This window comes from Hypanus sabinus, chromosome 3 (genome assembly GCF_030144855.1).
Source record: "Hypanus sabinus isolate sHypSab1 chromosome 3, sHypSab1.hap1, whole genome shotgun sequence".
Classification (NCBI taxonomy): domain Eukaryota; kingdom Metazoa; phylum Chordata; class Chondrichthyes; order Myliobatiformes; family Dasyatidae; genus Hypanus; species Hypanus sabinus.
Genome location: NC_082708.1, coordinates 26,443,365 through 26,469,741, shown reverse-complemented (window position 1 = coordinate 26,469,741; position 26,377 = coordinate 26,443,365). Strand labels below are relative to the sequence as shown.

At 42.6% G+C, this 26,377-nt stretch overlaps 1 protein-coding gene across 8 annotated transcripts in view; it reads left to right on the top strand.

The window, feature by feature from the left end:
• LOC132391118 (CRACD-like protein) overlaps window positions 1-26,377 on the top strand; it is a 205,193-nt gene that overhangs the window by 159,127 nt on the left and 19,689 nt on the right. For 7 of the 8 annotated variants that reach the window (XM_059963912.1, XM_059963910.1, XM_059963913.1 and 4 more), the window contains one exon: window positions 23,376-23,417. The exons of the other annotated variant lie outside the window; for it this stretch is intronic. In XM_059963912.1, the coding sequence (XP_059819895.1) occupies window positions 23,376-23,417 (42 nt within the window). The remainder of the gene's footprint in view (window positions 1-23,375; window positions 23,418-26,377) is intronic. 8 annotated transcript variants of the gene reach the window in all.

Below are 26,377 nucleotides of genomic sequence, written 5' to 3'. Positions count from 1 at the left end.
GGGACCTTGATGAATGAGATCAGTGTAGAACAGGATAACATGCTGGAGCATGTTGACATTAAGCAAGAAGATGTGTTAGAACATTTGAAAATCATTAACATAGATAAGTTCCCAGGGCTGGATGGGATGGAAATGGAAGAGCCATTGGTGATGATCTTTGCATCCTCACTGGCCACAGGAGTAGTACCAGAAGATTGGAGATTGGCTTTATTTGTTCAAGAAAGGTAATGAGGATAATCCTAAGAATCATAGACTTGTGAGTCTTACATCAGTGGTGGGGGGGTGGGGTGGGGTAAGTACAAAGTTAATGGCAGGATTCGTGGCAGTGTGGAGACACAGAGACAGCACAGTCCATTGAGCTGTCAAAGTTGCCTCACAAGTTGATAGGGTGATTAAGAAGACACATTGTACGTTGGCATTAATTAGTCAAGGGATTGAGTTCAAGAGTCATGAGGCAAGTTGCAGCTCAATACAGCTCTGGTTAGACTACATTTGGAGTATTGTGTTCATTTCTGGTCACCTCGTTATAGGAAGGATGTGGAAGCTTTAGAGAGGATGCAGGGGAGATTTACCAGGAAGCTGCCTGGATTAGAAAAACCTGTCTATTGAGGAGTGGTTGAGCAAGCGAGGGCTTTTTTGCTTCGGAGCAGAAGTGGATGAGAGGCAACTTGATAGAGGGGCATAAGATGAGAGTGTGGTCAGCCAGTGCCTTTTTCCAGGGCAGCAATGACTAATATGACAGGACATAGTTTTAAAGTGATTGGAGGAAAGTATAGCAGAGATTTTCTGAGGCAGTTTTTTTTCATGCAGAGTGCAACATGACTGGATTGGGTGCCCAGGGGTGGTAGTAGAGCCAGATACAATAAGGACATTTAGAAGACTTAAATAGGCACATGGATGAAAGAAAAATGGAGGACTGTGTTGGAGGGAAGGGTTAGATTGATCTTGGAATAGTTTAGAACGTTGATACAAGATTAAGGGCTGAAGAGCCTGTACTAAGTTCTACTTAAAATGTAACATGTTCTATCAATTCCTGCCATTTATTACAAGGGGTGATTGATAAGTTTGTGGCCTAAGGTAGAAGGAGTCAATTTTAGAAAACTTAGCACATTTACTTTTCCCCCATTTACACACTTAGTCCAGCGGTCGTGGAGCATACAGATCCCTTCTTTGTAGAAGTCGGTGTCTTGGACCTCCAGAAGTGGTCCACAGCATGGGGTGATTGATAAGTTCGTGGCCTAAGGTAGAAGGAGATGTAATTAACTTCAAACTTCATGCATTTTCACTCAAAGAGATGAACTGCATGTGCATATAACAAGAGCTGTATAACTCATCTCCTTCTACCTTAGGCCACGCTGATGGCAACGCTGTCCACCATTTTAAGTCGTTGCCATTGACACTGTGTTGAGTGTTTAACTTTGTATTTGGCGTAAGTTTTTCTTGGTAAGATTCACCCTGACCCTGCCCCCCCCCCCCCCATTCCGGTCGGCTGGTGGCACCATGAGATCTGCGCTGTGCTCGAGAACAGAGTTTCCCAAGTTCGATCTAGTGACAGACTGTTCCCGTGCCGAGTTGATGTCAATCCAGTGACTCCCGTACCATCCGTGCCAGGTTGATGTTGAGCTCGCAACTTGACCTCGTAAAAAAAAACACGGCCACTTCCAGTTTAAATCCCCATGTGGAATATTGTGGAGGATCAAATATCCAAACCCAGCACAGCCCCCTCTTGTCCCATTTAGCCTGTCTCAGTGTGGTGGAGTTTAGGACCCGGGGAATTCAGTGTGGTGGTCTTTAGGATCCAGTGGACCTCAGGAGACGGCACAGGTCGGGACCTGCCGCCCGGAGTGTTTCTGTTCCATTGACGGGAAGCAATCACGATTGAAAATAAAGTGGAAATAATAAAGCATTTGGAAAGAGGTGAAACGCCATCGGTCATTGGAAAAGTGTTAGGCTACAGTTGGTCAACGATGGGAACAATTTTAAAGGATAATGGATAAAGTGAGAATAATGGAGCATGTGAAAGACCCTGCCCTGGATGAAAACAACGCAGTGGTTTAATTATTGGAATGCATACTTTTTTGCGTGTTTTATATGCATAGAAAGGTAAAATATATACTATATTCTAAGTCAAACATTTGACTAACTGACACTAAGTAATACCGGATGTACTTGTTCTGACTTGCGTACAAATCCAATTTAAAGACGGACTCAGGAATGGAACTCGTACGTAACCTGGGGACTGCCTGTAGTGCAGTCAATCAGTAAAGGATAAAGCAGAATATAGGTCAGTTGTAGATGGGGGTGGACGAATGACAGATGGTTGAAAAACCAAATAAAGGTAAGGTGTTGCACTTCGGGAAGTCAATAAGGGGAGAGCAAAAGGTTTAAAAAAAAGTGAACAAGGGCAGTTGGCATATTTTGCATGCCACCATTCCCAAGGTGACATTGGATTGTGCATAATTAGGAACTTGATAAGGTCCAATAAGAAGTAGTTTAGTTGAAGCAGAGTGGCTAATGTGTGAGTGGACCAGTGTTAGAGTGGGGATTTGAGGTTTTGGCTCATTGAGGCTTCAGCAAGGAGAGGGGTAGGCCATAGGAAGACTTTTCTCTGGAAGTACAGATTTAGACCTGTGGGAATGCCAGACAGGATAGTGGAATGTTCCTCTTTCAGAATGTGGGAAGTCAGGGAGACCACCAGTGCCCCTGACAACTGCACCTGCAAGGTGCATCCAGCAGCAGCTTCTAACGGGCCATTGTTGGATTGGAACTGGATGAACTCTGTACCGTTTTGGCAGCTGAGGAGTTGATAGGCAGGACATACAGGGAGGTAGTTACACCCAAGGTGCAGGACACAGGTAACTGGATGACCGTCAGCTGAGGGGAAAGAGGATCGGTAGAGTACCCCTATGGTGATTCACCTGGGCCACAATTCAAAGTTCAAAGCAAATTTATTATTAAAGTACATAAAAGTCACCATATGCAACCCTGAGATTCATTTTCTTGTGGGCATACCAAAGAAATCCAATAACCATAATAGAATCACTGAAAGACTACTCCAACAGCATGGACACCCAGTGTGCGAAAGATAACAAACTGCAAATACAAAAAGAAAGTAGTAATAATCATAATAAATGTTAAATAATTAATAACTATCGAGAACATGAGATGAGCTCTCAAAAGTGATTCTATAGTTTGTTGGAACAGTTCAGTGAAGGGAAAGTGAAGTTGAATGAAGTTCTCCCCTGTGGTTCAGGAGCCTGATGGCTGAGGGGTAAAAACTGTTCCTGAGCCTGGTGGTGTGAGACCTGAGGCTCCGGTACCACCTTCCTGATGGCAGAAGCAGAAAGAGAGCTTAACCTGGGTGGTTAGGGTCCCCGATGATGGATGCTGCTTTCCTGCAATAACGCTCGGTGGAGCTGTGCTCAGTGGTTGGGAGGGCTTTACCTGTGATGGACTGGACTGTATCCACTACCTTTTGTAAGATTTTCCATTCCAGGCATTGGTGTTTCCATACCAGGCCATGATGTGACTAGTCAGTATACTTCCTGCTGCATATCGATAGAGTTTCGTCACTGTTTTAGATGACGTGCTGGATCTTCGCAAACTCCTAAGTAAGCGGAGGCACTGCCATGTTTTCTTTGTAATTACACTTCTGTGCTGTGCCCAGAACAAATTCTCTGAAATGTTAACACTGAGGAATTTAAAGTTCCTGACCCTCTTCGCCTCTGATCCCCTGATGAGGACTTGCTCATGGACCTCTGGTTTCCTTCGCCTGAAGTCAATGATCAGCTCCTTGGTTTTGCTGCCATTGAGTGAGAGGTTGTTATGGTACCTCTCGGCCAGATTTTCAATCTCCCTCCTGTATGCTGATTCATCACCACCTTTGATTCAGTCTACGACGGTGGTGTCATCGGCAAAGTTAACGGCATTGGAGCTTTGATTAGCCGCAAAGTCGTAAGTGTAAAGCAAGTAGAGCAGGGGGATAAACACACAGCCTCGTAGTGCAGGTATATCACTTTGGATACTGTTGGGTAGGGGGTTCTAGCAGAGGAAAACCATGGTTAGGTCGCTGGAACTAGGTCCAGCTCTGTGGCTCAGAAGGGAAGGGGGTGAAGAGGCAAGCTGTAGTGATAGGGAATTCCTTGGTTAGAGGGACAGGCAGGAGATTATGTGGATGAGGATGAAATTCCTGGATGGTAAGTTGCCTCCCAGGTGCCAAGATCATGGACATCTAAGATCGATTCTTAAGCGCGAAGGTGAGCAGCTGGAGGTCATGGTCCACAGGGGTACGAAGGACATGGGTAAGAGTGGTGACAAAGTCCTACATTGTGAGTTCAGAGAGTTAGGTGCTAAGTTAAAGGACAAAGTTCAAGTTCAAAGTACATTTATTATCAAAGTACGTATACTGTGTATGACCTTGAGACTTGTCTTCTTGCAGGCAGCCACAAAACAAACAATCGCAATAGAACCCATTTAAAAAAAAAACTCACGCAGCAAAGATCATCAAATACCCAATGCGCAAAAAAAGCCAAGTCATGCACACATTAAAAAAAAGTAAACAAGTAACACAGAGAATATGAGTCCCCGAAAGTGAGTCCACTGCCATGGAGCCAGTTCAATGCTGAGGCGAGTGAACACACACACAAAATGCTGGAGGAACTCAGTAGGCCAGGCAGCATCTATGAAAAAAAGTAAACAGTTGACCCAGGGCCTCAGCCCAAAATGTCGACTGCTTACTCTTTTTCCATAGATGCTGCCCGGCCTGCTGAATCCCGCCAGCATTTTGTGTGTGTGGGCTGGATTTCTGGCATATGTAGATTTGCTCTTGTTTCTGACCAGTCCAGGAACCAGATAGCTGCAGGCCACAGCCACGGAGTCAGTTCAGTACTGAGCTGTGTGCTAGTGGCTGCAGGCCGCAGTTACAGAGTCAGTTCAATGTTGAGTCAAGTTGCAGAGTGGCAAGTTGAACATCACTTCATCCTTCGCCCTTGGCCTTGATGCCTTAATCTTTTAATCAGGCTTGGCCAAACATGAGTTTGTTTTTCACTCTCTACCTGACGCTTCAGTACGACACCAAGTCCACTCCGGGAACAGCCACTGTGGCCGTACCTGCATCCTTGAGATTTCAGTTCGCTGAATCCTTCGTGGTACCGCAAAAAATGCCAGGTCATATAGACGGTTCAAAAGCACAACTCACAAAGAGAAATTACATGCTGTGGATTGCAGTGATCATAGATCAGAAAAAGAATCATTAATACAGTAATTTTGTTTGCTGCTTGTAAAGTGTTGCCATACCTCACCAGTGCCACCTTTGCTACCTGTGCCGTGTAATACTGAGGCCAGAAGTAGGAAGATCATACAGTTTAACACGTAGCTAAGGAGATGTTCAAGAGGGAAGACTTCAGATTTTTGGATCATTGGGCTCTCTTCTAGGGAAGGTTGGACCTGTTCCAATGGGACGGGTTGCACCTGAACTGGAGGGGGGACTAATATCCTAGTGGGAAGGTTTGCTAATGCTGCACAGGCATGGTTAATCTAGAGTTGCAAGTGGATGGGAACCAGAGCACCAGAACAGATAGTTGGGTGATTGTGGAGAAAGATATTGTTAAGCCTGGATACAAAGTCAGGAATCAAAAGGTTGAGCCTTGGTTTGCAAGAGTTATTGAGGCCCTGGTTAAGAAAAAGGAGTATAACAGGTATAGGCAGGTAGGAACAAGTGAGGTATTTGAGGAGTATCAGGAATACAAGAGAACATTTAAGAAGGAATTGAGGAGGGCTGAAAGAAGACATGATGTTGCTCTCGCGGACAAGGAGAAGGAGAATCCCAAGGGCTTCTACAGATATATTAACAGCAAAAGGATAGCACAGGACAGAAATTGGTTCTCTGGAAAATCAGAGTGCTAATCTATACGTGGAGCTGAATGAGATGGGGGAGGTCTAAAATGGATTTTATGTATCTCTGTTTACTCAGGGCACAGACACAGAAATGTGGCAAAGCAGCTGCAAGGACGTGAACCGTATGCAGATTACAGAGGAGGAGGTGTTTGCTGTCTTGAGGAAAATTAGTCTATAAATCCCCAGTGCCTGAGAACGTGTTTCCTTGGACCCTGTGCGAGGCTTGTGCAAAAATTGCAGGGGCTCTAGCAGAGATATTTGATACATGCTTAGACACTGGTGAGGTGCCAGAGATTTGGAGGATAGCTAATGTTCTTCCATTCTTCAAGAAAGGCTCTAAGAATAAGCCAGGAAATTAAAGACCAGTGTGCCTGACATCAGTACTGGGGAAGTTATTGAAAGGTATTCTAAGGTACTGAATATATAAGTATTTAGGTAGTCAGGGACTGATTAGGGTTAGTCAACATGGCTTTATGCGTGGTAGGTCTTGTCTAACCAATCTTATAGAATCCTTCAAGGAAGTTACCAGGAAAGTTGAGAAGGGAAGACAGTTGGTGTTGTCTACATGTACCTTAGCAAGACCTTTGACAAGATCCCGCATGGGAGGTTGGTCAAGAACATTCAGTTGTTTGATATTCAAGATGAGGCAAAAAAATCAGATTAGACATTGCTTCTCAGGATAAGCTAGCGAGTGATAGTAAATGGTTGTCTCTCTCTGACTGGAGGCTTGTGACTAGTGGAGTATCGCAGGGCTGAGTGCAGGGTCTGTTGTTGCTTGTCATCTATGTCAACGATCTGGATGATAATGTGGTAAACTGGATCAGCAAATTTTCAGCTGACACCAAGATTGTAATGGACAGCGAGAAAGACTAGCAAAACTTGCAGCAGGATCTGGACCAGCTGGAAAACTGGGGTGAAAAACAGCAGATGGAACTTAACGCAGACATGTGTGAGGTATTGCACTTTGGGAGGACCAAGTAGGTTAGGTCTTACACAGTGAGCAATAGCACACTGAAGAGTGCAGTAGAACAGAGGGATCTGTGAATACAGATCCATAATTCCTGGAAAGCGGTATCATAGGGTCACAAAAAAGCTTTTGTCACGTTGGCCTTCATAATCAATGTAATGAGTTCCAGAGTTGAGGTGTTATGTTGAAATTGTATTAGACATTGGTGAGCTTTAATTTGAGTATTGTGTGCTGTTTTGGTCAACCAAATAAGACTGAAAGAGTGCAGAGAAAATTTGCAAGGATGTTACCCGGACTTGGTGAGCTGAGTTATAGGGAAGGTTGAACATGTTAGGACAGAATTCTGTTGAATGTAAAAGACTGAGGGGAGATTTAATAGAGGCAATGCAAAATCATGAGGGGTATAGATAGGGTAAATTCAAGCAGGCCTTTTCCGCTGAGGTTGGGTGAGACTACAACTAGAGGTCACGGGTTAATGGTGAAAGGTGAAATATTTAAGGGGGGAACTTCATTCAGGCTGTGGGGAGAATGTGGAACGAGCTGTGGATGTAGATTTGAGTGCACCATTTAAGAAAAATTTGAATAGGCACATGGATGAGAGGGGAATGGAGGGCAATGGGTCCAGGTTCAAGTTGAGATGACTAGGCAGATTAATGGTTCAGCATGGATTAGATGGGTTGAAGGAACTTTCCTGTGTTGCGGGAATCCTTAACAGCACTGATGCAAAGAGGGATCTTGGTGTCCAAGTCCATAGTTCCCTAAAAGTGGTAATATGAGTAGACAGGATGGTGGTAAAGGCATGTATGCTGATGGGTTCAACGTCCATTTAGAAATTGGATGGCAGAAGGGAAGAAGCTGTTCCTGCATTGTTGAGTGTGTGCCTTCAGGCTCCTTCCGGATGCTAACAAAGAGAAGAGGGAATGTCCTAGGTGGTGGTGATCCTTACTGAGGCACTGCTCCTTGAAGTTGTCTTGGATACTACGGAGGCTAGAACCCATGATGGAGCCGACTAAGTTTAAAGTTTCTGCAACCTACTTCGATCTTCTGCAATTGGACCTCTCATACCAGACAGTGATGCAGCCAATCAGAGTGCTCTTTACATTACATTTGTAGAAATTTTTGAGTGTTTTGGGCGACAAACCGAATCTCCTCAAACACCCAATGAAATATAATCTTCATTATAGCTGCATCAATATATTGTGACTGGGTTAGTTCCACAGCAATATTGAATGGTAAGAGCAATCCTTGCTGGCTTTCCTCATGATGAGCATAACATGCTTGTCCTACTTCAACGTATTGGTAACAAGAGCCCCCAGGAATTTGAATGACTTGTGCACAGACCCAGCCTGGCCATTACCTTCCGGGGGTAGGGGGGCTAAGGTAGGGGTGTTGGTGGAAGTCAATCCTCATTCCCATTGATAGCATTAAGCTCCAAGTTGTTACAAGCACTTTACGCTGCAAGACAGTCTACCTCTCTTTGTTAGCATCATTAGCGATGACCAACTGCAGTTATGTCATCTGCAAACTTTAGGAATATACTGTGCCGGAGGATTGGCGTATTGCTTATGTGGTTCCATTGTTTAAAAAGAGTTCTAAGAGTAAAACTAGCAATTGTAGGCCTGTCAGTTTGACGTCAGTGGTGGGTAAATTAATGGAAAGTATTCTTAGAGATGGTATATATAATTATCTGGATAGACAGGGTCTGATTAGGAATAGTCTGCATAGATTTGTGTGTGGAAGGTCATGTTTGACAAATCTTATTGAATTTTTTGAAGAGGTTACGAGGAAAATTGATGAGGGTAAAGCAGTGGATGTTGTCTATATGGACTTCAGTAAGGCCTTTGACAAGGTTCCGCATGGAAGGTTAGTTAGGAAGGTTCAATTGTTAGGTATTAATATTGAAGTAGTGGAATGGATTCAACAGTGGCTGGATGGGAGGTGCCAGAGAGTAGTGGTGGATAACTGTTTGTCAGGTTGGAGACTGGTGACTAGTGGTGTGCCTCAGGGATCTGTATTGGGTCCAATGTTGTTTGTCATATACATTAATGATCTGGATGATGGGCTGGTAAATTGGATTAGTAAGTATGCAGATGATACTAAGGTAGGTGGTGTTGTGGATAATGAAGTAGGTTTTCAAACCTTGCGGAGAGATTTAGGCCAGTTAGAAGAGTGGGCTGAAAGATGGCAGATGGAGTTTAATGCTGTTAAGTGTGAGGTGCTACATTTTGGTAGGAATAATCCAAATAGGACATACATGGTAAATGGTAGGACATTGAGGAATGCAGTAGAACAGAGTGGTCTAGGAATAATGGTGCATAGTTCCCTGAAGGTGGAATCTCATGTGGATAGGGTGGTGAAGAAAGCTTTTGGTATGTTGGCCTTTATAAATCAGAGCATTGAGTATTGGAGTTGGGATGTAATGTTAAAATTGTACAAGGCATTGGTAAGGCCAAATGTGGAGTATTGTGTACAGTTCTGGTCACCAAATTATAGGAAAGATATCAACAAAATAGAGAGAGTACAGAGAATATTTTCTAGAATGTTACTTGGGTTTCAGCACCTGACTTACAGAGAAAGGTTGAACAAGTTAGGTCTTTATTCTTTGGAGCGTAGAAGGTTGAGGGGGGACTTGATAGAAGTTTTTAAAATTATGAGGGGGATAGAGTTGACATGGATAGGCTTTTTCCATTGAGAGTAGGGGAGATTCAAACAAGAGGACATGAATTGAGTGTTAGGGGGCAAAAACTTAAGGGTAACACGAGGGGGAATTTCTTTACTCGGAGCGTGGTAGCCGTGTGGAATGAGCTTCCAGTAGAAGTGGTAGAGGCAGTTTCGATATTGTCATTTAAAGTAAAATTGGATAGGTATATGGGTAGGAAAGGAATGGAGGGTTATGGGCTGAGTGCGGGCCAGTGGGTCTAGGTGAGTGGAAGCATCGGCACGGACTAGAAGGGTCGAGATGACCTGTTTCCGTGCTGTAATTGTTATATATGGGAATAAACAGTGGGTGTTTCAGGCTGAGACCCTTCATGGTGCGTAATCTGGGCAAAGATGTACTGTTGCACGTTGGAAAGTCAAATGTAAGGGGAATGTGTATAGGACTCCTTAAAGGCATTGATACCTAGTGGGATCTTGGGGTCCAAGTCCATAGCTCCCTAAAGTGGATTAAGTCCTGATGAAGAGTCTTGGCTTGAAACAGCGACTGGTTATTTCCCTCTGCAGATACTGCTTGAACAATTGAAGTCCTCCAGCATTTTATGTAGATTTTCAGCATCTGCAGCATCACTTGCGTAAAGAATGTGCTGAAGTGATTCTGTTGTTTACTCAAAACAATGATTAACTCTTTATTACTTCCGTGATGATGGTACAGCGGTGAAGCTAACGCAGTTACAGCCTTGGGTAGTGATACCGATTCAAACCTGACGTCTGAGGTTTTCTGTGGGGAGCGTGCGTGTTTTCTCTGTAAACAAGTGAGTTTCCATGGGTGCTTCAGATTCCCTCTACATCTTAAAGTCAAACTGCTAGGTAATTTTATACGATGGGTCTCGGTCCTAAATGTCTTGACAGCGCTTCTCCCTATAGATGCTGCCTGGCCTGCTGTGTTCCACCAGCATTTTGTGTGAGGTAATTTTATTGCTCCTTATAAATGACCCTGAGCGCAATGAGTCTTGAACAGGAGTTCCTGGGCATATCAGTAAGAAAAGGTTGCAAGGAAAAATAAATGGTGATGGTGGTGGAGATGGGAGGTGGGTTTGGAATGGGCCAACATTGATTTAATGGGCAGAATGGCAGCCTTCGACATTGTGAGAAATAAGATCAGAGTAACATTTGTGTTCTTGCTTCCTAAACAAAAACACTGTTGCAAAATGTCTTTTTAATCAAACCATGTGACCAGTATTGCAAAGACGGGAAGAGAAATGTAATTGGATTTAAGCCCCTGATAATATTGGAAGTGTTCAGATAAAATTGCTCATTGTTGGATCGAGTTCTGTTTTTGCTTTTGGCAATTTCAAGTGCTAAGCGTTCACTGATTAAACATAATCGTGGTTTGTAAATCCTGCAAGTTCAAATGAAAGTAAATATTGTTAACAGATGGACAAAATGATTCGTAGAACAACGAAAAAATGTTAATACTTGGCAGCAAGTTTGCTCACTTTCATGTCTTGGGAGGATTGATTTTCAACTTGTTTCTCACCTCTAACTGCTGATTAGCATTGAAAATGAGTGGGTTCATGGGGAGCTGCAGCTCTGTTGTTCCCTTGGGTGTCAAAATTCTTATGATACAATTTTAGCTCTGCTGTATAATTGGTAACGTATTGTATCTTTGCAAAGCAGATGAGACTGCGTGTAAATGCAAATTGCCATGCAACACTATTAGCTGTGATAATCACTGTAGTTCAAACTACAGACCAGCTGGGGTAACTGATTGGAGGCTCCCTGCAAGTGTGCTGTTTGATCTCTTAAAATAACCAGATTAGCCAATCCCTGCACCTTGATGAGGGTTCAAAATTCATCTGTAATCTAAGTGATTATAATGATGATTACTTGGAAAGATGGTTGAAGTAATTTTTAACTCTATCATAATGATTCACCTGTAACAGGCTACAAGTAAATTTAATTATGCACTTCCTTCATTTAAATGGGTTTGGATATTTGTTTGCCTTTTTCTTTAAAGCTGTTGCTGCTTGCTATTACAGTCATTCGTTTACCTCCTTCCTCAAAACGTGCACTGTTTACCAGTGAAAAATCAGAATCAGTGGTTTAATATCAGGAATTGGGTTTAATATCTCTGGCATATGTCATGCATTTTGTTGTTTTGCAGCAGCAGTACAGTGCATCTCACTAAAAAAATTACAATAAGAAATTTACAAAAAAATTCAATTAAGTAGTGCAAAAAAGGGAAGAGAGATAGTGAGGTAGTGTTCGTGGGCTGGTTCATTGTCTTCAGAAACCTGATGTGGAGAGAAAGATTCAACGGTATTTATATTGGTTGCTTCCGATCAGATCTGAATCTGAATGAGATGAAATAGTAATGAAAAGCAGAAGAAAGGTAAAATTGGATGAGAGAAATGGGGAAGGTAGTACTAATGAAAGGTACCTAACATTATATTGCACATGATAATGTTGTTAGTGATCTGTTGAAATTAATCTCCTCAACAGAGATGGGCAATTGAAACTGGCAGCTTCCTGGCCTGTGTGGCTTGGGTCCGCACTGGCCATTTGCCAACGTTTAGCGGTACTTCATGCTGGGTGAAAATGATCTTCGCTATAGAAACTAGAAACAATAGCATGAACTGAATTTAACACATACAGGACTGGAAAAGCTCATACTACAAGAACACAGCATTATGATTTCCTCTGAATGGTGTTTTCCAAATTAGAGTTAGAATTGCTTTATGCAAGGGGATTTCAGTTACATTATAGTTTCAATCAGTGTCGATAAAGCCTACAATAATGTCAGTATGAATGTAATTGCACTTCGAACAATTGTTGACATTCTTCCTGATTTAATTTACTAGACTAGATGATTGCTATTTTCCTGAGATTATTTCTATCAATTTTATTTTGTGTTTTACTTGCTCATTAGTGTTCACATCACTTTGTGTATTTAACAAATGGCATGGCAGCGAAGTGATATTTGTGTGTTCTGAAGAGCTAGATTTTGCAGATGCTAGAAGTCCGAAATAAAAACAGAAAATGTTGGAGATACTCAGTGGCTTTCCCAGGGCCAATGGAGAGAGAAACAAATCATTGTCTCAGGTTGATAAATTTTTATTAGGAAGGTAATTAACCTGAAATATAAACCCTGTTTCTCCATCAGCAGATCTAACCTGCTACATATTTCTCCCAATTTCTGTTTTTAATTTCAATACCTTTTTTTGCCTTGGAGCCAGACGATTCATAGAATTTTTGAATCAGGGAGGCTTCTTAGCCAATTGAGTCAGTGTTAATTACACCAAGAGAAAGCAATTAATCCCAATTCACTTGCTTTCTGTCCATAACTCTGCAACTTACTTTTGCTCAAGTGCATCTCCTATTGCCTTTTGAAAATCTAATGACTCTATTTCTATGCAGTGAAATTCACCCGACAGTGAATTCTGATGCAGAGCCATCAATTTGGAAGATCACTTTTTTTGCTTCATGTCTGCTCCTGTCATAGCATTGGAGTGTCTCAACTTACAAATAGCTTTAAGCTGCACTATTGTGGTTAATAAGTATAACTCATGGCAGTGTCAGTGAACAAATAAGGCATGAAATAAAATGGAGGCAGAACAGCCATCCATCTTAAGAAATTGAACCAAGAAGAATGATAACTAATGTTAAAAGAGGAAAATATTTTTCTAACATTCAACTTGTGTCTTTTCCCAAGCACTTTAAATTTAGGTTCCAACCCTTTAGACAAATATTAGAATATAGCACTGTGTAGACCATTCAGCCCACAAAGTTGTGCTGAACTTTTAATTACTCCAGAATCAGTCTAACCCTTCCCTCCCACATAGTTTCTTCCATGTGGCATTAACGAGTTACAGATGTGCTGTTAACTTTCATTAACAAGGACAACTTCTCTTCGTTTGCCCCATCTGGGCTATGCTTCATCCACTGTAAATGGTCGCCTCATGAAACCATGAACCCATAACGTATGCAGGGACTTCACTGCTGTAAAGTGAGAATGCTGAATTGGCTGGTGTCAACTTGCTGGACTTTAAACCAGGCACCCCTCCGTCCATTCAGATGGACAGAAAAGATAGGCATATGTTATCTGAGGGAGAGCATATGGGCTCTCCCTGATATGTTGACCAACACTTATCCTTCAAACAACGTCAGTGTAACAGATTACCTGCTCATTCATGTGTTGCTATGTTTAGGAACTTTGCCGAACACAAAATTGTCTGCTGCAATTCCTGTGTATCAGGACTGATTATAATTCAGTTGGGACTTGAAGTGTCAGCTTTTAGTTACCTGAACAAAATGAAAACGCATGAAAAGGGTGGAGAGTGAGGCTGTTTTACGTAGGAACACACACCACCTGGTAACTAACACATTTATTATCATCTGCCCCATTAACACAAAGGACTCTGGAGGTGCAAGAAAACTAGGGCAACGTACTCAAAATGCTGGAAGAATTCAGCAGGTCAGGCAGCACCTATGGAGGGGAATAAGCAGTCGATGTTTCAGGCCGAGACCCCTCATCAGTCCTGGTGAAGAGTCTTAACTTAAAACAATTACAAATTATTTCCTTCCAGACTGTTTAGTCCCCTCGATTGGTGCTGCCTGACTTGCTGAGTTCTTCCATTTTTTTTGTGTGTGTTTCTATACTGCGCCTGTTTTCATGTATAACCATAACAATTCTACACTTTGAGTACTTATCATGGAAGGGGAGTACCTGTGGTGTGTGCGAGTGTATATGCACTTTAATAGAGAGAAGTAATTACAGAGCATCTCTCATGAAATTGGCGTGAGGGAGATTTTTGAAATTGTCCTAATGTAAACAACTTAATTCCCCGAAATAGATGGCTGTGTTTAACCTTGGTTTCATTTCTTGTTTTGCTTGTTCATTGGTTTTTGCAACAGCTAGCTAACAGTGTAACCACAAGAATTAGATTTTTTAAGTTCAGATGTCCTGTGACAGCAAACTTTCACATGTGAGCTCCTACATACCAGTACAGTACAGGTCTGGTGTCTTCAGGCTTTGGTCAAGGATGAGTATTTCCCAGGACATCAAACTGCTGTTCTTCTTAGAAAACGATGCTATGAGATATTGTTTATTCACCTGCAGTGCTCAAGTTTGATATTTGTATGACCGCCCATTAATGTAGTTCACTTTCTGAAGTTTGCTGCTGGTGTCTCTGCGGGGGGACTTTGTGACTAAGAGGCAAGCGTACTCCAAACTGAGCCACAGCACAAGCAGAAACAGTGTCAGCAGTGAGGTGCTGACAGACAGCGGGGAGTCTGTTGCTTCCTTAGTCTGTTACTTGGCACGAAAAGGAGAAGGAACCAGATTGTACAAATAGCTACAGTCACCCAGCCACTAACTTAGAAATCACTGAGGCCCCAGCAACATAGTATAGGCTCGTTCATGACACACTAGTACTTCAACATAAACACATGATATTCTGCAGATGCTGGAAGTCCAAAACAACGCGCACAAAATGCTGGGGGAACTCAGCAGGGGCATGAAGTATCTATGGTGAGGAACAAACAGTTGCCATTTTGGGCCGAGACTCTCCAGTCTTCAATCTCAATGAAGAGTCTTGGCTCAAAATGTTGGGTGTTTACTCTTCTCCACTGATGCTGCCTGGCCTGCTGAGTTCCTCCAGCATCTTGTCTGTGCTGTTCTAGTACTTTGTGCATTATTTGGTCAGAAATGTAAAAGTAAACAACACGAGTGAATCTGCAGATGCTGGAAATAAATAAAAACACAAAATGCTGGCAGAACTCAGCAGGCCAGACAGCATCTATGGGAGGAGGTAGTGACGACGTTTCGGGCCGAAACCCTTCATCAGGAAGGGTAACATGGGATGGTCGAGGGGGGATAAGAAGTGGGGGGAGGGATGAAGTAGAGAGCTGGGATGTGATAGGCTGGAGGGAAATGGGCTAGGGGGAAGGTGGAGAATTATGGGAAGTAAAAGAGAAAGAAAGGTAGGGCTGAGGGGAGATTATAGTGAGGGGGGAAAAGAGAGAGAAAGAGAACCAGACTAAAATTATAGATAGGGATGGGGGTAAGTGAGGGGGCAGGGGTATCAACTCACCGGCATGAACATTCAACTCACAGACCTCGGTTAATACCCCTGCCCCCCTTACCCCATCCCTGTCTATATTTTTAGTCTGGTTCTCTTTCTCTCTCTTTTTCCCCCTCACTATAATCTCCCCCCAGCCCTACCTTTCTTTCTCTTTTATTTCCCATAATTCTCCACCTTCCCCCTAGCCCATTTCCCTTCAGCCTATCACTTCCCAGCTTTCTACTTCATCCCTCCCCCCACTTCTTATCCCCTCTCTACCATCCCATGTTACTTCACTCCTGATAAAGGGTTTCAGCTGGAAATGTCGTCACTACCTCCTCCCATAGATGCTGTTTGGCCTGCTGAGTTCTGCCAGCATGTTTTAATGTAAAAGTAAAGTTTATTTTTGTGAATAATACCCAGCTTTTGCAAGTTGTATCAGCACCACCTTTCTCTGAGGTAGGTGAAACACTTCCAGGTTTGGTGCTGAGAACCAAATACAGATTTCTACTCTGGAATTTTCAGAATTTAGGTAGGTGGTATCATGGGAGCGTGAATGGAGAGTTGGTTATTGGCCATAATTATTGAGATAGGAATGGCTACATGTAGTCAGTTGTACTTTACCAGGGGTTATGTATTTTGAGCTGTTAACTGTTCAAGCAGGTCATGGTAGACCAGATGGCAACAGCTCTTTGGAGAAACTGACTTCACTTGTGCTTTATTTCTCCAGAGATCCACAATGGATGTGATCAGCCCTGCATTACAACTTAAGACATTCACTCCACCTTTGTACAGAAGATGGAGATTTATTAGAAATATACATACAAAAGATGAAAGATTTCTGTTGGATTGGGAGATCAGAGAAGCTGATAGAGTTCTGAAAACAGAATTGATCGACAGATATATTCAAAACTGTCGGGTCTCAATTAAATAACTAAAGAAAAATGGTTTTAATTTTCACCAGGGTCAACGACTGAAGACCTTGGAGAGCTGGAGAGACAGGAATGGTCTATTATTAGCCTGTGTGGTTTGATCTTGAATCCACACCTGAAATGGAATTGGAAAGCAGATTTATGGTTAAGTTTTTGAAGGGAAACGGATGTAAACAGAGAAAAATAAATATTAGGGCTGTGCAGAAGGAGCAAGGGACTAGAACTAGCCAGGTAGCTCTTTAACAGAGATGTCACAGACACAGTGGAGTGAGTAGCCTCCTCCTGCCAGCGGCTCGGTAGCATAGCAGTTTGCACAACGATTTACAGCGACCCGGGATCATTTCCTATCGCTGTCTGTAAAGAGCTTGTATGTTCTCCCCATGCCCACGTGGGTTTCCTCCAGTTTCCTCCTACAGTCCAAAGATGTACTGGTTGGTAGGTTAATTAGTCATCGTAAATTGTCTCTTGATTAGGCCAGGTTTAAATTAGGCTTTGAAATGTGAGAGGAAACCTGAGGAGAAATTGTAAACTCTACGGAGGTGTCACCAGAGTCAAATCTGGGTCCCTGGCATTGTGAGGGGGCAGCTCTATTAGCTGTCCCCATGTGCGGCCTTGTCTGTCGGTTTCCCTGGGGAGAGTGCCTCCCTGCATGTTTCTCCTGAAAATGTACAAGTAGAGAACAATGTAACTTAGTTATCATTAGTCCTTACAATTGGGGAAACCTAGGACATTTCCATTCATTAGGGAGCTCTGTAAACCTACATCTGACATAAAAATGCTTTAGCGCTGTCTTTCTGAATTGCCTTCTGCTGAAGATGTCCACACAGAGATTTTTGTACCGTCTTCCCCAGAACACAGCAACAATGAAAGGCCTGCTATATCCAACCTAGGATGACATGTGACTCAGAAGGAGGCGTGTGAAAACCAAGTGCCTCTGCCCTTGTCCTCTGTGGCAAGAGGGGAGTGCTCGGAATGTCCTCTCAGCCCAGCCTAAACAGGCAATTGCAGTGGTATGTTGGAGAGGGAACACAGTGACTAATGGTGGAAGGAAAAAATGTTTATGGGGAAGGGTGTGGTAGTAATTAAGTGGTTTGCTCCATAATGGTTGTTGCTGAGTTCTTTATGTGGTTGCAAATGCACTCAAGTGAAGCAGAGAGTATGCTGTCACATTCCTGACTTGAAAAGCTTTGGACTGTAGGAGATGGTCATCCCTCAAGTATATTGACTCCTATCAATGGTAATGCCACTTTGACTCTATTTGTCTTGTCATTTTGCACTGAAGGGGGCGGCATAGTTCCATAGAAGTTAGCGCAGTGCTTTACAGCACCAGTTGTAAGATTGGAGTTCAATTTGTGCGTTTGTGCGTTCCCCTGTGCCCGCGTGGGTCTTCTCCGGGTGCTCCGGTTTCCTTCAGCATTCCAAAAACATATGAATTAGGCTTAGTAAGTTGTGGGCTTGCTATACTGCTGCTGGAAGTGTGGCAATACCTGCGGGCGGCTACCAGCACATCACTGACGTAAGCGATGCATTTCACTGTATGCTTCAATGTACACGTGACTAATAAAGCTGATCTTCAAACTGGGAGGCAGAGGTAGCTTCCAATGAATAGTGTTCACCTCCAGCACTTGGAAGAACTCAAGGGTGCATTGACAGAGCTTTCTAAACTGTAGCAAGGAAACATATTTGAATGTAGGATGTCTTTCTCACAGTCATGTGGTGCTAGAAATGAATGAAGAAAGCACCATTTCTCTTTACACCGTTGTATGTGAGGATCTTCCACTGAGAAAAGATGTTTTTCATTTCCACACCTGGAGCTGAAAAGATGCCTGCTGGCTTCCCAGACAGATGGCTGAATCCTTCATCTGTCTTTCAGATCCAATTTAATTCAATTTCGTGACATTTTGATCAATTAATCTATACTTGTTGGTCTCCTGGGTAGTTGGTGTCAGATTTGAATTTTAGTTCTCCCTGGCATTGTTGGTGGATGTAACTCAATGTTACTCATACAGCACAGAAACTGAACCCTCTCTCAGTCCGTACTAAACACTTTGCTCATCTACACCAATCCCATTTGCTGACCTTGTCCCATATTCCCATTTCTTCCCATGCTTTGTTTAAGAGCCTGTTTAAGTGCCCCATACTCATAGGTAAAAATAAAAATCATACCCCTTAGAACCCCTTGAAACTCCTTTCTCCTGACCTAGACCTCTGTCCTCTTATTTTTGTACTTATACTATAGGGGGGAGAAAAGATTTTGACTATCTACCTTCTATTTACTTCTCAATCTTAAATATTTCTATCGAGTCACCCCTTAAGCACCTTCATTCCAGAGTAAACAAGCCCAGTCTGTCCAATCTCTCCCCATAACTGATGTGCTCCTGTCCAGCCGATGTCCTGGTGAATGAACTCTGTTCAACAAAACCACGTCCTTTCGAGAGTACAGCAACCAGAGCTGCTCATATCTCTCCAAGGGTGGACTAACCAGTGTTATGTAAAGTTGTGATATTGGTCTTGAAAGTTATCAAATATTGAAAAGTCTAGGTAGAGTGGATGTGGAGGGATTGTTCCCTATAGTGGGAGTCTGGGACCAGAAGGCACAGCCTCAGAACAGAGGGACATCCATTTAGAACAGAGATGAGGAGGAGTTTCTTTATTCAGAAAGTAGTGAATCTGCGGAATTCAGTGCCACAAACAGATGTGCAGGCCAAGTCATTAGGAATTTTTAAAGTGGAGGATTTTGATTGATAAGAATGTCAAAGGTTATAGAGAGAAGGCAGGAGAATGGGGATGAGAAGGTCAATAATTCAGGCGTGATGGAATGCTGGAGCAGGCTCCATGGCCCATTTGTGCTCCTGTGCCTTGTAACACAATACTCCAGCTAGGATATTCTCTGCCTGAGTTACAAAGGCAGGCAATCTGTTGGCTTTTTTTTCCCCATTACCCTATCAACCTGTGTTGCCTCTTTCAGGGAACTATGGGATTGGAGCCCTAGGTCTCTGTGCATCTACATTCCTTAGCAGCCTACCACTTACAGTATGTGTCCTGCTCCCATTTGACTTTCCAATCCAAAATGCATCACCTCATACTTGTTAGCATTGATTCCCATTTGCAAAAGCTGCACCTAACTTCCTGTCTGAACTTTATCCTTGCTGCCTCCCATTTTATTACCACTGCTTACTGGTTTATTCCAGATGGATCCAAGTTTTCTTTCACTTCCTTTCTCCATAAAATTCCTAAGTTTTGGCATTGAAGGGACGGCACAGTAGTTTAGTAGTCTGTGTTATGCTGTTACAGAGTTAGCGACCAAGATTCAATTCGATGACTGACTGTAAGGAATTAATATGCTCTCCCCATGACCATGTGGTTTTCCTATGGGTGCTCAGGTGTCCTCCCCCATTCCAAAGACATACTGGTCAAGACTAGGAAGTTCTGGATCTGCGATGTTGGCATTGGAAATGTGGCCACTCCTGCGGGTTGCCTTGGACTGTATTGGTCGATAATGCAAAATGATGCATTTCACTATACATATTGATGTTTCAATGTACATACGACAAGTTAAGTTAATCAAAGATAGACGGGTTAATTGGTCACATGGGTGTAATCAGTGGGGCTTGGCCTTACTGGGTCGGAAGTGCTTATTACTGAGCTGCATCTTTTAAAAATATTGTCTTGACTCCTGCATATAGATATTTCCATTTAATATCCTTAACCAATGTTTGGTTGGTTAAATGGAAAATGGTTCATTAATGAATGAAATTGTTGGTTCAGATGGAGATACTATGTGCAAAACCCTTTAACCCTTTAACACCAGTGGAGTCCATCACAAATGAAGCCCTCTGCACAGATGACCAAGGACCCCTGCCACAAGAAAGCAAGATGCATCACAAGGACCCCCATCATCCAGGACTTGCTCTTTTCACTCTGCTGCCATTGGGAGGGGGGTATGGCAGCCTTAGGACCTCACATCAAAAGGTTCAGGAACAGTTATTACCCTTCAAACATCAGGGTCCTGCAGCAACATGGATAACTTCACTCAGTTCAACTCAACTGATTCCACATCCTGTGGACTCTCTTTGAAGGACTCTACAATTCATGTTCTCAGTATTGCTCATTTACTTAATTCATTTATTATTATTACTTGTTTTTTTTTGTTTTTCCAGTTTATCATCTTTTGCACATTAGTTGTTTGTCTATCTTTGTGTCTAGTCTTTCATTGATTCTATTGTATTTCTTTGTCCCACTGTGAATGCCTGCATTAAAGTGAATCTCAGAGCAGTATATGGTGATGTAGATGTGCTTTGATGATGAATTTACTTTGAACTTCACAAGGATAAGGTGAGGCAACATTTCCTTTCCCAGGTCGACATTATTGGGCAGGTAATGTTATTCTTATGCTCAACTTCAGACACCCAACTCAAGCTTTCTCTTCTGAGCACTGTCATGGGAAATGACAGGCAGAGAAAAAGGTTCAAACTTATGCTCAAGGCTTGCCTGGAAAAATACAACCTCCCTACTGCCTCCTGGGAATGCAGTTGAAGCGAAGATGCAGTATTCGGGACAGCATTGAGAACACACACAGAACAAATCCATCGTGTAACAAACTACCCAGCTGCCTATCCCATTATTCTGCAGTCCCTCCATTGGCCCCATATGTCGCCTCAGAGCACACAAAATCAAACACCCCTCCCACCCTGACATTCTTTTCTCTCTTCTCCTCCCCCCCCCCCCCCCAAATCAGGCTGAAATTGTGAACGTGCACCATCAGTCTCAGAAACCTCAGGGACAGTTTCCTTCCCACTGTTATAAGTTTTGTGAACACCCACTTGTACATTATTTAACACTTAACCTCGCAATCTAACTTGTCATAGCCCTTGCATCTTGTTGACTGCTTGCATTGAACTTTCTCTGTAACTGTAACACTGCCTTCTGTTATTGCCTTTATCTTGTACTTCAATGTATTTATGTTTTGAAATGATCATGCAAAACTAAGATTTTCACTGTCTCAATGTACACTTTGTGGCCACTTTATTAGGTGCACCTGCTCATTTATGCCGATCATGTGGCAGCAACTGGATGCATAGAAGCATGCAGACATGGTCATGAGGTTCAGCTGTTGTTCAGACCAAACAGCAGAATGGGGAAGAACTTTGTGTGATCTAAATGTCTTCGGCATGGAATGATTGTTGATTCCATATGGGGTGGTTTGAGTATCTCAGAAATTGTTGGTCTCCTGGGACTTTCATGCATAACAGTTTCTAGCACTTACAGAGAATGGTGTGGGAAACAACACAAACTTCCAGTAAGTGGGAGTTCTGTGGGCAATATCACTTTGTTAATGAGAAAAGTCGATGGCCAGACTGGTTCTGGCTTATAGGAAGTCGACTGTAACTCAAATAACCATGTGTTATAACAGTGGTATGCAGAAGATTATTTACTGCACAACACTTTGAAATTTGAAATGGATGAGCTACACCTGTAGAAGATCATGAACGTATGAAGGTAGAGGAGGTACCTAATAGAATGCCCTCTGTGTGTATGTGAAAATAAGAAACCAATTCCAATTCTAATTCCAAAACCAGACTGCAAACAAGTCATCTCAATGGTGGGAAGCCAACTAAGAAGAAGAAAAGACACTTTAAAACACTGAGCTTCCAGCTATTTTTTCCCATTGAAGAGGTGCAAACTCACAGCTGTGGATTTTGGCAATTTTTGTAAAAGTCTGAATGATCCTTGGGATTTGTTTATCTCTCTCTTTCACAAGTTGGAGGGTGTCAGCTGTCTTTTGTACCAATGTGTTCGAAAATTTTTGTGTGGTTTCAATGGAAAGGGGAAATTGTACAGTCATTATAACCCGTGAGAGATTAATCTGGTGTAACTCAGGGTTAAGTGATTGAATTGAAAATCTACTACATTATGTACAAACTCTAAACTGCTATTAAAATCTGACTAGTTTTTGTCACTCGTGTCCATTGACAAAGGCAGTATTGCATTATTATGGTAATGAAGGGCTAGTTTTCAACTATCAGATGGCTGACTAGTGAAGTAACACCCAGTCCAGGAGAGTTATCAGGCAGCCCAGTCAGCGAGTTTGTTTTACATGTTCCCCTAGGGTGACAATTGATACCCCCAGTGCAGCTCACTGTCTCTGGGATTGGGGGTGTGGTCATGGACGTTTGGCATGGGGGAGGAGTGGATTTCACCACTTACAAAGTGGTTAAGGTGAGTATTCTGGATGTACTGATGGCAAGCCAGATGAGGGAGAAAGGAGTAGGAGGAAATAAGATATTTTACAGTGGAAAGTGGTGAAGGAGGCTTATGGAAATCCAGCATGGAGCAGATAGACTGAATGGTCTGTCTCAGATCTGTAACTCCTCTGAGCTTGCACTGGTCTGTTTCGAATCATAGTGTCATAAAATATTACAGCACAGAAACAGGCCCGTCTAGCCCATGCTGAACAATTAATCCACCTAGACCCATCAATCTCCCCCCAGTTCATATACCTACCCAAATTTCTCTTAAATGTTGAGATCAAACCTGTACTTGCCACCTCTGCTGGCAGATATTGCCATTCTCTGATTGAGAAGTTCCCATTCATGTTCCCCTTAAACATTTCATCTTTCACCCTTATCCCATGACCTCTAGGTGTGGTCTCACCTACCCTCAGTGGAAAAGGCTTGCTTGTATTGACCCGATCTTTCTTTCAGTTTTTATTGAACAGAATATCCAGAGTGCCCAGCTTGCTCACTCGCCAATAAAAATGACTTTTGGTCTCATGGTTGATTGGTAAGGCTCTCCGAATGTGTACAAATTATAACACTGCCATTATTCATTCATTAGATAAACTGATTTCCTTTCTTCCAGAGAACTGTGTTGAAGTTTTGCAAGATGGATATTGTGAAGAAGGTATTAATGTGGGAATATTAACTTTCTAGTTAATTTCTGGTCAGATTTACAATTGATTTACTTTGGGGAATTTGGAAATCTAAAATCACTGAAAATCCAGGAAATCACCTATATAATCAACACTTCAGAAGAAATTACTGTATAATCATTTTTTTTCACTAACGAGTTCTTATCGTGATGCAAATCACTGAATTCTCTGCTTATGCAAATTTCCGTTAAAGCACACCATTCCACAAAGAGTCTGATTAGTTCAAATCTGGTCAACTGCTGCTGCATTCAGATTTGTTATTTCTAAGAAGCCATGTGAAAAAAAATAGATAACATAAATTGAGTTCAAGGCAGATAAACTTAGCAGTAAGTAATAACGATTATTCAGCAAAAAAGTTGCACAGTTCATTCAAGGAACTGAGATAAGTCTCTGACAAAACTGATACAAAGCGTGATCACAAAGAGCTATTCTCTGAAGTAAACCATTGTTTGAAACAGGAACTGATTTGTTTCTGAGGAAAGTTTATTAAAGGATACATGGAGTGTGTGATGATGTGGCATAAGATGAGGTAGGGAACGATAAAGCACTTGATGGGCTAAATGGGTGTGAAAGATGATGAGCAGATGGAGCCAGGTAGGGGAGTGGGAGAGGGAGGGGTGCATTTGGGACACGGAGACAGGTGGAGAGATGTGGGCAGTGGGAGAGGGAGAGTTGCATTTGAAACATGGAAGCAGATGGAACCATGTGGGAGTGGGAGAGGGAGGGGTGCATTTGGCACACAGAAGCAGGTGAAACCACATGAGGAGTGGGAGATGGAGGGGTGCATTGGGAACATGGAGGCAGGTGAAACCTGCAGCTTTCATTGAATTATCATTGATGGTAGCCATGCTTTTTAAGTCTTTTGATCCCTCAAGATGAATTAAACAGAATCACAGAAACATTATGTCATTGAACCAGGCCATGGTGTGAGACTTCACTGGTCATCCCATTGAGGCATACAATATTGTTCTAAGTCTTATGAGGAAAGGTTGAGCACAGTCGGGCTTTTCTCTTTGGAGCGAAGGAGAATGAGAGATCACTTAATGGAGGTGTAGTAGATGATCAGGTGTCAGATCTCTCAGTTTGAGAGCATTTTGTAGATAGTGATCATAATTCTACCTCCTTTACAATAGCATTGGAGAGGGACAGGAACAGACAAGTTAGAAAAGCGTTTAATTGGAGTAAGGGGAATTACGAAGCTATCAGGCAGGAAATTGGCGGCTTAAATTGGAAACAGATGTTCTCGGAAAAGTACGGAAAAAATGTGGCAAATATTCAGGGGATATTTGTGTAGAGTTCTGTATGGGTACATTCCAATGAGACAGGAAAGTTATGGTAGTGTACAGGAACTGTGGTGTACAAATGCTGTAGTTAATCTAGTCAAGAAGAAAAGAAAAGCTTACAAAAGGTTCAGAGAGCTAGATAATGTTAGAGATCTAGAAGATTATAAGGCTGCTAGGAAGGAGCTTAAGAAGGAAATTAGGAGAGCCAGAAGGGGCCATGAGAAGGCTTTTGCGGGCAGAATTAAGGAAAACCCCAAGGTATTCTACAAAAACATGAAGAACAAGAGGATAAGACGTGAAAGAATAGGATCTATCAAGTGTGACAGTGAGAAAGTGTATATGGAACTGGAGGAAATAGCAGAGGTACTTAATGAATACTTTACTTCAGTATTCACTATGCAAAAGGATCTTAGTGATTGTAGTAATGATTTGCAGCAGACTGAAAAGCTTGAGCATGCAGATATTAAGAAAGAGGATGTGCTGGAGCTTTTGGAAAACATCAAGTTGGATAAGTTGACGGGATCAGACGAAATGTACCCTAGACTACTGTGGGAGGCGACGGAAGAGATTGCTGAGCCTCTGGCAATGATCTCTGCATCATCATTGGGGACAGGAGAGGTTCCTGAGGATTGGAGGGTTGCGGATGTTGTTCTTTTATTCAAGAAAGGGAGTAGAGATAGCCCAGGAAATTATAGACCAGTGAGTCTTACCTCAGTAGTTGGTAAGTTGATGGAGAAGATCCTGAGAGGCAGGATTTATGAACATTGGGAGAGGTATAATATGATTAGGAATAGTCAGCATGGCTTTGTAAAGGGAAGGTCGTGCCTTAAGAGCTTGATTGAAATTTTTTGAGGATGTGATTAAACACATTGATGAAGGAAGAGCAGTAGATGTAGTGCTGGTGGATTTCAGCAAGGCATTTGATAAGGTGCCCCATGCAAGGCTTGTTGAGAAAGTAAGGAGGCATGGGATCCAAGGGGACATTGCTTTGTGGATCCAGAACTGACTTGCCCACAGAAGGCAAAGAGTGGTTGTAGACAGGTCATATTGTGCATCTGTTCTGGAACCCTTACTCTTCGTGATTTTTATAAATGACCTGGATGAGGAAGTGGAGGAATGGGTTAGTAAGTTTGTTGATGACACAAAGGTTGTAAGTGTTGTGGATAGTGTGGAGGGCTGTCAAAGGTTACAGTGGGATATTGATAGGATGCAAAACTGGGCTGAGAAGTGGCAGATGGAGTTCAACCCAGAGAAGTGTGAAGTGGTTTATTTTGGTAGGTCAAATATGACGGCAGAATATAGTATTAATGGTAAGACTCTTGGCAGTGTGGAGGATCAGAGGGATCTTGAGGTCCAAGTCCATAGGACACTCAAAGCAGCTGCGCAGGTTGACTCTGTGGTTAAGAAGGCGTGTGCTGTATTGGCCTTCATCAATCATGGGACTGAGTTTAAGAGCCGAGAGGTAATGTTGCAGCTATATAGGACCCTGGTCGGACCCTGGTCAGACCCCACTTGGAGTATTGAGCTCCGTTCTGGTCGCCTCACTACAGTAAGGATGTGGAAGCCATAGAAAGGGTGCAGAGGTGATTTACAAGGATGTTGCCTGGATCGGGGAGCATGCCTTATGAGAACAGGTTGAGTGAACTCAG